General features: G+C 41.0%; 1 protein-coding gene across 5 annotated transcripts in view; it reads left to right on the top strand.

Moving 5' to 3' along the window:
* znf512b (zinc finger protein 512B) overlaps window positions 1-13,612 on the top strand; it is a 116,203-nt gene that overhangs the window by 72,030 nt on the left and 30,561 nt on the right. For all 5 annotated transcript variants that reach the window (XM_084068933.1, XM_084068929.1, XM_084068930.1 and 2 more), the window contains 2 exons: window positions 2,368-2,508; window positions 6,432-6,559. In XM_084068933.1, the coding sequence (XP_083925059.1) occupies window positions 2,368-2,508; window positions 6,432-6,559 (269 nt within the window). The remainder of the gene's footprint in view (window positions 1-2,367; window positions 2,509-6,431; window positions 6,560-13,612) is intronic.

The raw sequence follows: 13,612 nt of genomic DNA on the forward strand, positions 1-13,612 counted from the left end.
AATGTTGGTACAGTAGTTGTTGGCAAATTGATGCTAATCTGGGGGCATTTTCTTTTTTTTTTTAAAGTGTTGTCAATGTGCTGTGTTTCAGTCAGCTAATGTGAGACTGATAGCAGAGCTGTTCAAGTAGTAGTGGGAATGAGATCTGATGCATTTTCGGAGGAAACAGCAGCTACTGTGTTAACCCATTAAAACCGGGAACGCATCTGTGTGTAATTTTTTGTTTTCTTTGGCTATTCAAAAAATAGCAGATATACAAGCTCATACAGAGTGCCGCGCTACGAGCTTGTAGATCTACTATTTTTTTTAAATCATGAAAATGTGTGCAAATCTACAAATTTCCTCTAAATCCTAACAGTTTTTTGAAAAAACTTATGTCGCTTTGCACAAATTTGCACACTTTTCCAAAAAATAGCCCAAGAAATCAAAATATTACACAGATCCGTTCGTGGTCTTAATAATAATAACTTTATTTCTATTGTATCTACTGTGTTGCAGAGCGCCAGTGCATGTGAACTCTCTCCATTGCTGCTTATCAGTGGTGGTGGAAAGTAACTAAGTGCATTTACTTAAGTACTGTACTTAAGTACAATTTTGAGGTATTGGTACTTTACTTGAGTATTTCCAATTTCAAATGCTTTAATTCTACTCCACTACATCTCAGAGGCAAATATTGTACTTTTACTCCACTACAATTATTAGAAAACTTTAGTTACTAGTTACTTTGTAGATTTTGATTATTATTACTAAACATACATTATCCACTTCAGCCCCTATATACATTTCGGCCATTTGAAAATAGCCGATCTACAAGCTCACAATGCGTCGCGATATTGTGAGCTGTGAGCTTGTAGATCTGCTATTTTCAAAAGATGTTTATACATTCGAAAAATTGAAATGGGACATTCTGCATGATGAGTACTTTTACTTTTGGTACTTTAAGTACATTTTGATGCCAATACCTTTGTACTTTTACCCAAGTAAATTTTGAATTCCGGACATTTACTTGTAGTCGAGTATTTCTTTATGGCAGTATTGATACTTTTACTTAAGTAAACAATTTGAGGGGTTGCAAAATCGTGGGATAAAAATTTAGAAAAATAAGATAAGTAAACAATTTGAGTACTCTTTCTACCACTGCTTATCAGTGGTGGTGGTCTAACAGACGCTCATAACAGCGTTCATGAGGAGACTTTTAAAAGGTGTTCCATATCCTGCTAAATGGATCACTGACGCAGTTCTCCCATACATACATACACTCATATGGTACCCAGACATAGCCGTGTGTGTGTGCGTGCGCGTGCGTGCGCGTGCATGCTCGCACACATTTTATAAGCTCTGTCCCTCTCAGGAAATGTGCAGTGACTCATACAGTAGAGTGCAAAAACAAGACCGCAAATTATTTATCACCGTGTAGCATACTGTATTAATCCATCTATAATGTGCAGAGCTTTGAACCCTCTCCCTCTCTCTCTCTCTAGCTCGCTTGTTCTCTCCCCCTCTCTTTCTCTCTCTCTCTCTCTCTATCTCTCTCTATCTCTCTCTCTCTCTCTCTCTCTCTCTCTCTCTCTCTCTCTCTCTCTCTCTCTCTCTCTCTCTCTCTCTCTCTCTCTCTCTCCGTTTCCCTGGCGTTCAGTGATTTGTCTCATTTTATATGCATAGTCTCAACTTTCTCTTTTGGTGTTCAGCATTGTCCTTTGTACCCCCCCTCTCTCTTTTCCTATGACTTTTGCCTCATTTTACCTTGAATGGCTTCAATAGGAAGTATTCATTACTGCCAACATTGAGTGTGTGTAGTGTGTGTGTGTGTGTGTGTGTGTGTGTGTGTGTGTGTGTGTGTGTGTGTGTGTGTGTGTGTGTGTGTGTGTGTGTGTGTGTGTGTGTGTGTGTGTGTGTGTGTGTGTGTGTGCATGTGTGTGTGCGTGTTCCATAGCCAGTGGTGTAAAGTAACTAAGTACATTTACTTAGAGGTACTTTTACTTTACTGGAGTATTTCTAATTGTCTATACTTTTACTTTTACTCCACTACATCCCAGAGGCAAATACTCCACTACAATTATTTGAAAACTTTCTAGTTTCTAGTTACTTTGCAGATATAAATTATTACATTATAAAACATACATTAACCACTTTAGCCCTATTTAATACCGAGGCTATTTGAAAATAGCCGATCTACAAGCTTGTAGATCTGCTATTTTCAAACATTTTAGTACTTTTACTTTTGGTACTTCAAGTACATTTGGATGCCAATACTTTTGTACTTTTACTCAAGTGAACTTTGAATTCCGGACTTTTACTTCTGCATTGCAGCATTGATACTTTTACTTAAGTAAAACATTTGAGTACTTTTCCCACCACCGTCCACAGGTATGACCAAGGTGGAGGAGAAGCTGAAGGCGGGTCGTGCAAAGAGACCGGAGGGGGGGAGTGGCCACAGCGAGGAGACCCAGAGGAGATCCAACGCTGGCGGTCAAGCTTCCAGGAAAGAACCAGCCCCTCACAGCTCTGGTGAGATACCGCACTGTTTCCCCAAACAGCGGGTCGGCACCCAGATTTGGGTCGCGGACCATTTTTATGAGTTGCGGTTTCCTACGTTAACTCATTGACTGCCAGAGTTAAAACATCATCTATAGAGCACTGAAGTCTGACATAATTTAATTATCCTACCTGGGTCGCGTTGTTTTGCCCCATTCTGAATCCCCATAGACGTGTTTAATATCGCGTCAAATAAGAACTGTGTTCCAAAAGTAAACAAATGACCCTGACGGTTTGACTCTTATGGATATGAAGCATCAACTGACGGTGAGAAAACGATAATGTTACTGCGGCCAAAATAGTTAAATTTTCGCCAGAAACAGACTGTATCAAATATAAGTGACTGACTATCATAAACGATACAGAACCTCCTCCCTGACAATATCGCCGAGACAGTTTGTTTATTTTTGGACCACAATTCTTATATGAGACGATTCTAAGATGACCCAATGACCATAGAGAAATGACTTCCGTGACCCAGGGGATGAACGAGTGACGTCAGGACTTCTGTACTCTATAGCTGCCCTTGCCAGCGATTCCGAGCGTTTTTTACTAACCTTTGAAAAATCATAGAATATTTTTCTTCTCAAAGATCCACCCGCCGATAGAATCGAAGAAAAAAATGTGTGTGGCCGTGATACTCCATTCCATAGTTGTGGGCAGTTGAATGTGGCTTGTTTTCGCCAAAAAGCAACAGATCGGACAGTCAGTGGCAGACAATTTATTTAAACATAAATAAAAATACAGTATATATATATATATTATTTCAAGTATTTCATAAATAAAAATGTAAAAATCAAATAATTTACATAAATACATTATTTTAAAAAAAGAAGCAGTTTGCGCCGTGTTGTGAGCTTGTAGATCTGCTATTTTCACTAGTTTGGGTCAAATTTCTCTTTTGAGTCTTGAGCTGAGCTACTGGACACCAACATTCACTCATTATTACCGCAGCGGAGCTCAAACATTTCCATGCTAAGGACCCTACAAATTAATATCTGACAAGATTCTGTGCCAGGGACCCCCCATAAGAGAAAATGTAATTAAGTAATTGAAAAATCACGGCCCCCTCACACATTACAGTGTCGCCATGTCTGCTTTTTATAAGCGATTTTGGCCTTGTTTTTCTGAAAGTCGCTTGTAAATATTGGTACAAAATGCATTTTTTCCTCCTTGTTCTGCCCTTAAAAATGCACTGTTTTGCCCCTGAAAAGAAGTTGTCACTACACACCCCCGTTTTTCCCTTCAACAGACATCCATATACATGAGAACAAAAAGAATGTGTGTTGAAGAAGGTGTCAGACTCATTATGAGGCGAAAGGTGATTTGAAGAGGTCCTTGACCAATTGCTCAAATTAATTAGCATCATAAAAGCAGTGATCATCAAAATAATTCAGCATTTTAAATGCCCTTCTTTGTCCTTCTTATTGCCCTGGGAATCCCCTGAAAATGTACTGTCTTGCCGATGGCAGGACATTTGAAGTTTTGAAATGGCACATCTGTAGTTGTGTTTTTTTTTGGCTTGTTTCTAAAGTGTAGTTATTTGGGCCTGCTGTCTAATGTTGTTTAAACCAGTCGTTCCTAAATGTTTTCATGTCAAGGACCCCCAGATGTAATTACCCACGGACCCCCATTTGAAAATATTTTGTGCCAGGGACCCCCATACAAGATTTTTGTTGTTAAAATGTTTTCTAAATATTTTTTGAAAATAGCCGATAAAATAAATGGCAAAACGTAGTACTTAGAAGCCTAGTCGCTTCTTTTGGGCTTGTTTTCATAGACCTGGCTGCTTGTCATCTCTTACAAAATCCCACTGACACATTAGTGTACATACTGTAACAGTGGGGACGAGCCAGTTAAATATCTGCAGATGTAAAGGAGAATATATCAGCGAAAAGGAGGCAGTTAAAACAGCAGCAGATACACAAACGTGACAGAGTACATAAGTGACAGCGTGTGGCCGGCCCGTGGCATCAAGGACAGCCTGGCGACACAGGGCCGAATCAAGTCTATAATTAACTGAATGAGTTGTGACTGACTGATGGGGCCGTCTTTGATTAGCCCTTAAAGACCGGGGAACGCGTCCGTGTCATTTTTGTAGATTTCTTTGGGGCTATTCAAAAATAGCAGATCTACAAGCTCATAGCGCGGCACCGAGTGCCGCGCTACGAGCTTGTAGGTCTGCTATTTTTGAAAACATTGTGAAAATGTGTGCAAATCTTTGAATGTGTGTTTTTCAAAGCGAACATTTGTAACTCGAATCTTTGCTTCTGGGGGATTCTACAAAAGTCTTCTAAATCCTAACATTTTTTTGTATAAACTTACGTTGCTATAATCAGTGTTTCTCAAACCTTTTCATGTCAAGGACCCCCAAAATTACATGTATTTGGCCGCGGACCCCCATCTCAAAATATGCCCCAGAAGCAAAGATTCAAGTTAAAAATTAAAAAAAAAAATAAAAAAAAAATATATATATATGTATATATATATTCAAAGATTTGCACAAATGTTCACAATTTTTGAAAAATAGCCCAAAGAAATCTTAAAATGACACAGATTCTTTCCTGGTCTAAATGGGTTAGATTAGACTTTATTGTCCCAGCGGAGACGTTTGTTTTCACAGCCTGCTCAGCATAGAAACGCATAAGGAACACCGGCATATACAGCACAAAATATTGTAAAGACAAGACATAGACTCTCCGTAATACTGCACATCCATACTTCCTAACACATAACAACATGTCAGCGTTTGTTCAATCTGGGAACCCATTCGGTAAAAAAAATAAAATCCAAATGGGTGATGTTTGCCTCTTTTTTTCTGTAGCTCCTCCCCTTTCGATGTCCACTTCCTCCCGGGTACTGTGTTTATTCCTGCTAACAACAACATTACATGTTTAAGGCGGCGGTGTTGACAGATACCGCCGTTAGCAGAATCTGTCTCGAGAGATTAGCGTTGGTTTAATGCTGCGACGGCCAAGTGGACAAAGCTCCTGCTCGCGCCGCATTTTCGAGCTTGTAGATCTGCTACTTTTGATGCTTCTGTGTGACGCTGTAGTATGATCAAGAGGGGCGGTGGTTCTCAACTTGTGGTCCGGGGACCACCAGTGGTCCTTGAGGGGGGGGTTCCAGGGGATCCCCAGCAAAAGTCGTTAATACATTTGTACCCCTTTATCCATATTGTATTCGTTGGCCATTCAAAAATAGCAGATATACAAGCTCACAGCGCGTGAGCTTGTATATCTGCTTTTTCTGCCTTTATTGATAGGATAGTAGGCTGACAGGAAATGGGGAGAGAGATGGGGGGGGGGCGGGTGACACACAGCAAAGGTCGTCGGGATCGGGAGTCGAACCCACGACACGTCGTCAAGCTGGATTACCAGCACATGTGGTACAGTATGCGCCTGGACCGCTAGGCCAGCGGGCGCCCCGTGTTTGAGGAATTTGAACACAAATCTTCTCTTCTGGGGGTCCCTGGCACAAAACATTTTCAGATGGGGGTCTTCGGCCAAATGTGTATCATTTTAGGGGTCCTTGGCATGAAATGAATGGCACTGAAGTAGGGCATTAACCCATTAAGACCCATTAAGACCTGAGGCCGCGTCTAAAAAAATCGAAATCCTAACAATTTTTCGGAAAAAAATATTGAAAAATAATTTTCACGATTTTTCAAAAACAGCAGATCTACAAGCTCGTAGCGCGGCACTCGGTGCCGCGCTACGAGCTTGTAGATCTGCTATTTTTGAATAGCCAAAGAAATCTAAAGTGACACAGATGCGTTCCGGGTCTTAATGGATTCATTGCGAAAAAACACAAAACGTTAGAATATGGAGATAAGAGGTTTTTGCCATAATGTTGATCAAAAACTGATCCAAACGTTGTGAACCCTGTGTTCTCAGGCCCTCCGTCAGACGCTCAGTGGCAGCACGCCATCTCAGAGCGAGGTGAGGTGGTGTGTCCCACCTGCTCCATCGTCACCAGGAAAACCGTCCACGGACTGAAGAAACACATGGAGATCTGCCAGAAGGTCAGTGGATCTCGCCTGCCTCATGTATATGTGTGTATATATGTATGTGTGTGTGTGTGTGTGTGTGTGGTGTGTGTGTGTGTGTGTGTGTGTGTGTGTGTGTGTGTGTGTGTGTGTGTGTGTGTGTGTGTGTGTGTGTGTGTGTGTGTGTGTGTGTGTGTGTGTGTGTGTGTGTGTGTGTGTGTGTGTGTGTGTGTGTGTGTGTGTGTGTGTGTGTGTGTGTACATACGTGTGTTTCTATATCAGTGGTGCTCAATCTTTTTCATGTCAAGGACGCGTTATTATGAATCCCACGCCGCGTCCTGGCAAACCCGCTGAGCGGGCGCTGTGATTGGTCAGTAGTCGCTGTGATTGACAGTTCTCGTTTTTGCTACTATGCCTATACCTAACCTTAACCCTAACCCTAACCTCAGTAAAACTATGCCTAAACCTAACCCTAACCTCAGTAAAACTATGCCTAAACCTAACCCTAACCTCAGTAAAACTATGCCTAAACCTAACCCTAACCTCAGTAAAACTATGCCTAAACCTAACCCTAACCTCAGTAAAACTATGCCTAAACCTAACCCTAACCTCAGTAAAACTATGCCTAAACCTAACCCTAACCTCAGTAAAACTATGCCTGCCAGGGAGCCAATCAGACACGTAAGGCGGGTCTAAATCCTGGAGCGTTGGTGGAATCCATAATCAGGCGTCAAGGACCCCCAAAGTTCTATGTATTTGGCCGCGGACCCCCATCTCAAGATATATTGTTGTTCCAGGGACCCCCAGAAGCAAAGATTTGAGTTAAAAATGTTCGCTTTAAAAATATATATATTCAAAGATTTGCACATATTTTCACGATTTTTCTAAAATAGCAGATATACAAGCTCGTAGCGCGGCACTCGGTGCCGCGCTATGAGCTTGTAGATCTGCTATTTTTGAATAGCCAAAGTGTAAAATAATGCTTTTTTTAGCTCATATCTAAAAAAAAATGTATGTACTGTATATAATAAGTCACAGAGAAAAGATGAAAGGGTTTTCATTTCCCGGTAAAGATAATTTCAGAAGACGTGCTTGGAGGCTTATTTTCATTCACCTCATACTGACGGTTGACAGGCTAGTGCTTAATGAGCCCGCCTGCTGAAAAAAAAATGGAATCATGTCTCCTTCACGTTATGTATCATCAACTCCTACGACGATATGTACTGTAAGCTAATACCTGCTGTATGCTTTGATGGTACAAGACAGGACTTTTTTTTTTCTCTCAGCTCACCAGCCAAAAATGAAATGTATATACACACAGCCCTTTTGTGTCAGGCATTATACATTGAATCTGCATAACGACACATTGTGGCGGTGAATAAAAACGGTTGTTCAGAGCAGATTGAAAAGGGAGTGTCCAAATTAACACATTGGGTGCCCGAATTATATAATAACAGATTACGTTCGGTGCCAGAAATCTCACCATTGAGCTGCGTGGCGCTGTTTAAGCTGTAGACTCCACGACGAGAAATCCGTGTGAAACAAAGCATGCGTTCATTTTGCACGATGGTCCTGGCTAACGCCTGGAACGATAACAATGCGAGTAACAATGGCAGAGCGATCGTGCATACAAAATTAGTCGTTTTCCCCAGCGTAAAAAGTTTCGAGTTATAGGGGTTTTAGAGAAGGAGATAGAACGGAAGCGGATGGGCGCCATGTTTTTTGGCACGGTGATCCATCTGTCCCTTCCTTCTTAGAATCACCATGGGTGATTCCAGAGCTGCTCTAGCCCCTCCCGTGTGGAAAAAAACTAAAAAAACTAAAAGATAACAAGTGATTTTACGGTTTCGGCACCAAAGCGCTACTCTTTGAAAACACGTAATATTACGGTTTTGGCACCCGATGTGTTAAAAGAAAATGCACCACTAATTAGAGTTAAAGCGTTCCATCCAAGTATCTATCCAACTATTTTCTGCTTGAAGGCGATATCCAATCAACTCTTACATGTTGGGAGTGCATCTCCAAAAGATGACACAAATTGCTAGGAAACCCAGCCTGGCATAGATATGCACTGCATGGAGCGCACCTTTCTAGTTAATTTATGCACTGTATGAGCCGCCAAGGCTGATACTTTGTTACAGTTCATACTCGTTCCATCAGTAATGATATTTTATTGGAAAAGTTGCCCATGATATGTTTTCAACTTCAGGTCAAAAACTACAGCAGGCTAAAAACATGCTGCATCCAGTGTTGATTTTGACAGCACATTTTGATATAGGGTTAAGTCAGTCTTTTGAATAAAATTCCATTTAGTTTTAGTCATATTTTAGTCATCTGAAATGTTTTAGTATTAGTCTAGTTTTAGTCGACTAAATATCATAAGATTTTACTTGACTAAATCTACAGTTGATTTAGTTGACTGAAATGTATTTTGGCGGTGCCTTGATGGCGTCGTAAAGGCTGATTTTACACTTGGTTGCATGCTGAAAATAGCCGATCTACAAGCTCACAACGCGACGCGTTGTGAGCTTGTAGATCTGCTATTTTCAGAGCGCAACACCCGAGCGCAAACATGCATAAAATTACTTGTCTTTTAGTTCCACTGGATCTCTTCTCCACTTGTCATTCTCTAACATTTTAGTCTAGTTTTTATTTGTTGACGAAATTGTCAATATATTTAGTCTCAGTTTTAGTCATCATAGCTTAGTTTTTATTTCGTTTTCGTCAGTGAAAAAAGGTAGTCGACGAAAATGTTTCGTCATAGTTTTAGTCGACGAAATCAACACTGGTTGCATCACAGTGACCTTATAGTAGTACATGGTGACGTTAGCAACACAGCTGCAGCTAATCAAATGGCTGTGTTAGATTGTAGGTGTGTCGATATCATGTCTATCGTGCTTGCACTGTGGCATGCCCTTGGCTCTGGACGCACCTATGAAAATCTGACCTCATTATTAATTTGTTTGGTGCAGCTGTGTTGCTCACTAGTCTGCCATGTTTAGTCTGCTGTAGTTTTTGACCTGAACTGGAAAACAAACTCAACAAAATCAGCCTAGGGTGTTGTGTCCCTTCAAAGGGATAGTTCACCCCCCAAAATGACTTTTATTTTCCTCTATCGATTAGTCACCCCATGGAGACTTGAATTCATGGATATTTTTCAGTTTTTGTCGCATTCCTAAGCCAATAATTTGATGACCGGCAGCGGTTCCGGTAGGAGACACAAAGAGTCTCCTTTGTGCATCAAATTATTGGCTTAGGAATGCGACATAAACAAAAAACATGGGGTGACTAATCGATAGGGAAAAAAAATATTTTGGGGAGGAACTATCCTTTTCAGCGCTGAACCAACCATCAATGCTGATATGTTGTTGTTGTTTTTTTGGGGGGGGGGGGGAGTCACCCGCCAACATGCTGTGTGGCTTACGTTACGAAACGTAAAAAAAATGAACCCGCATTTTGCGCTGGGCTGGTGTTAATTTCGGCCCCTTGCTTAAACCACTTACAGGACATGGTCACATGGAGTGATATGATTTCAGTGAGCGATGCGGCCATATGCCGAAATACAAATTGGGACTTTAGCTGTCTTGTGCCCTGCGCCTCTCTCTGTCTTAAAGTAGCTGTCATCACCGTCTCCATTACTAGGGACATCTGCCTCGCATTTCTACAATCGGAAACTATGTCAGTCGCTCACGCTTGGATTTCTCAAACCGCTCCCGCACGTGAGGCGACACTGGGCCCTATAAATCATACGCCATATGTTCCACTCCAGAGACACTCATTTTTTTTCTCTTAATATAATATATATAATTATATAAGTGGGGCATGTGTTTTCAATTCATGCACACTCAAACAATTGGCCGGGGTTAATGTAAACTTCCCCTGACTTCTGCTTCGGGTGTGTAAGTCGAATGAATTGTACCGTACCATATGTTTGGAGTTACATTAATGTTGAGTTAGCATGTGAACTGCAACTTCGACAGGGTTGATTTCATACCATTCCTTCCAGACACATGTAACCAACTGTTTTGTTGCTTTTGTCTGCACACATACACACCACGTCCAAAGTGAAGTAATCACAGTCCCTTTTGCCTAAGATAAACCTTAAAATATTTACAAGACTATCGGGCCCTTCATTTTTATTCGTCTGGACTCTTTAAAAGATTTTTTTCCCATACGAGTCGTTTGCCGTGCTGGAATAAACTTCCTCACGCCCCTTGGAGCGGTGACCTCGACATTGGATTATCACCGCCACTAGTTTTAGAGCCCCCCTCCCCCCACCCCCCCCGGGGAAAGGGAAATGACCTTGTCTCGCCTTCTCTCTGAGGAACAGTAACCGCCCGCCAGAGTCGTCTGGGGAGCAATTACAGTAAGGATATTGATCACGAGGACGGTGGGAAATAATATTGGATTTGTTATCCCATTCAATCCGGGAACGCACCTGTGTCATTTTTAGATTTGAGCGATAACCATTATTTTATACTTTGGGCTATTCAAAAATTGAATAGTGCCGCGCTATGAGCTTGTAGATCTGCTATTTATTTTTTTTTAATCGTGAAGATTTGTGCAAATCTTTGAATATATATTTCTTCAAGTGAACATTCAAATCTTTGCTTCTGGGGGTCCCTGGAACAACATATTTTGAGATGGGGGTCCGCTGCCAAATACATATCATTTTGGCGGTCCTTGACATGAAAACATTTGAGAACCACTGCTATATAATATTATATTTTCAAAAAAACGTTTTAGATGACATTTGTACAATTGTACAAATTTACACGATTTTTCAAAAATAGCAGATATACAAGCTCATAGCTCATGAGCTTGTATATCTGCTATTTTTTGAATAGCCCAAATAAATCTTAAAATGACACAGATGCGTTCCCGGATTGAATGGGTTATATAAATACAGTGTGGACCGGTTTCCTCTAGTTTACCGCCCCCCCCCTCCTCCCCCTTTACTTTCTATATAATGCCATGATGATATGAAAGCTATAATAGTGTCTTGAAATGTATCGGGAGGATACGGTTACACTGGCGTGGCGGGGGGGGGGGGGGGGGGGGGCGGGGAAGGGGGGGCTCCCGCCGGGTGCAGCGGTATTGACCGTCTCGTTGCTGTCGGACAGAAACCTTGTATCTCCCATTTTTTTTACTTTTATGTTCGTTTTTTGGGTAAATGAACTCTTTAACTGCCAGAGTAACTATTGTAATAGTGTCACCCCACTGCCAGCGAAAACAAGCGATTTTTACTGTACCTTCTGAAAAAGAATGGAATATTTTTTCGCGATCACCGTCCTCACGGCGATCGCCTCATTACACGCACGTGGTGGGTCTCGTAGAATTCGCCAAAAACAACAGAAAGCAGAGAAAAAGGGACTTTTATAAACCCTATAACAGTACACGAAACCAGCTTAATTTTGTTGTGATCACGTGATATCTGAGTGTACTCTTCTTCTGTGATCCTGGGATCTGCAGTTTTCGTTATTTTTGGAAAATATTGAAAGTGATTGGTTAAAGCGTCACTGTGTAAAACATTTTTAATTAATAAAATGTCATTTTGTCCAATCTGTATGGTAGAGTATGTTAATACAATATAACTTATACAATTGGGGTGGTTGTATTTTGTCTCCCTGCTCTTCTATTGAGACATTTAGATGGTGTCAAAGGTCATGTCTCACCCAGACACAGAATCTGACACGAATTTTTACCCCGAAGGTCGAGATTCAATTTATCCCCTGAGCAAGCAGTCGGGCTCTTTTAGCAAAAAAAAAAATGTCAGCACTTGCGCAGGAAACCGGGTTCAAATTCAGGGTAGAGGAGGAACGTTACATAGTGCAGCTTTAAGTCTGTCTGTGGATTTTATCTATTTATATTTATGAATATTTTATAAATATTCAACCAACTAAACAATAACATTAAAAGACCTGGAACGCATCTGTGTCACTTTAGATTTCTCTGGGCTTTTTTAGATTTTTTTCAAAAAACTGTTAGGATTTAGAAAACATTTTTAAGAATCGCCTCAGGTATTAATGGGTTAATAATGCATTAATCCATTTGCAATGGATAACCCAAACCATACTTAAACCATTTCCTGAAAAGTAAAAAAAATTGGACTTACAGGGTTTTTCTTTGCCCGATAGCGACTGACACTGTCATTTGACTGTGTGTCCTTTGACTGCCATTTTGCCTCTTACTTCATCCTTCATACCGCGAGTATGAAGTAAGAGCAAAATGGCCTAGCGGTGTCATCATAATACGGTCAATTGAGATCGTTTTCCCGTGGAAAAAAACAGTAAAAAAAAGAAGAGGAAAAAAAAAAGATTCCGGGCTCAGAGTGGCCCAGTGCTCTCTGGGGCCTTCCCTCTGAGGCATGGATTCCTCTTCTTCTTCTTCTCACAGCCGTTTTCTTTTTTAACCCATTAAGACCGGGAACGCATCTGTGTCAAGATTTCTTTGGCTATTCAAAAATTGCAGATCTACAAGCACTATAAGCTTGTATGTCTTTGTGCAACTTTGTGCAATTTTTTTTAATATATATATTTTTTCAAGCGAACATGTCTAACTCAAATCTTTGCTTCTGGGGGGGGGGGCCCTGGAACAAAATAATTTCAGATGGGGGTCCGCGTCCAAATACATATAATTATGGGGGTCCTTTTACATGAAAAAAGTTTGAGAACCACTGATATAGTAACATACGTTTTCTTTTTTTTAAACTGCTGCGATTTAGAAGACATTTGTAGAATCCCCCCAGAAGCAAAGATTTGAGTTAGAAATGTTCGCTTAAAAATATATATATACAAAGATTTGCACAAATGGTCAAGATTTTTCAAAAAATAGCAGATCTACAAGCTCATAGCGCGGCACTCGGTGCCGCGCTATGAGCTTGTAGATCTGCTATTTTTGAATAGCCAAAAGAAATCGTAAAATGACACAGACGCGTTCCCCGGTCTTAAAGGGTTAATGGCGCCTTGGCTCTAGCAGGCCGTGTGACTCTATTAAAGTGACAGCTCTCGCTGTTAAGCGCTGACAGAATCACCACATTATCCCGCCGGGGTCACTCATCATCAAAACACCTCTGCCCCCCCCCCCACC

Source organism: Gymnoscopelus microlampas, assembly GCF_963454915.1.
Source record: "Gymnoscopelus microlampas genome assembly, chromosome: 10".
NCBI classification, from domain to species: Eukaryota; Metazoa; Chordata; class Actinopteri; order Myctophiformes; family Myctophidae; genus Gymnoscopelus; species Gymnoscopelus microlampas.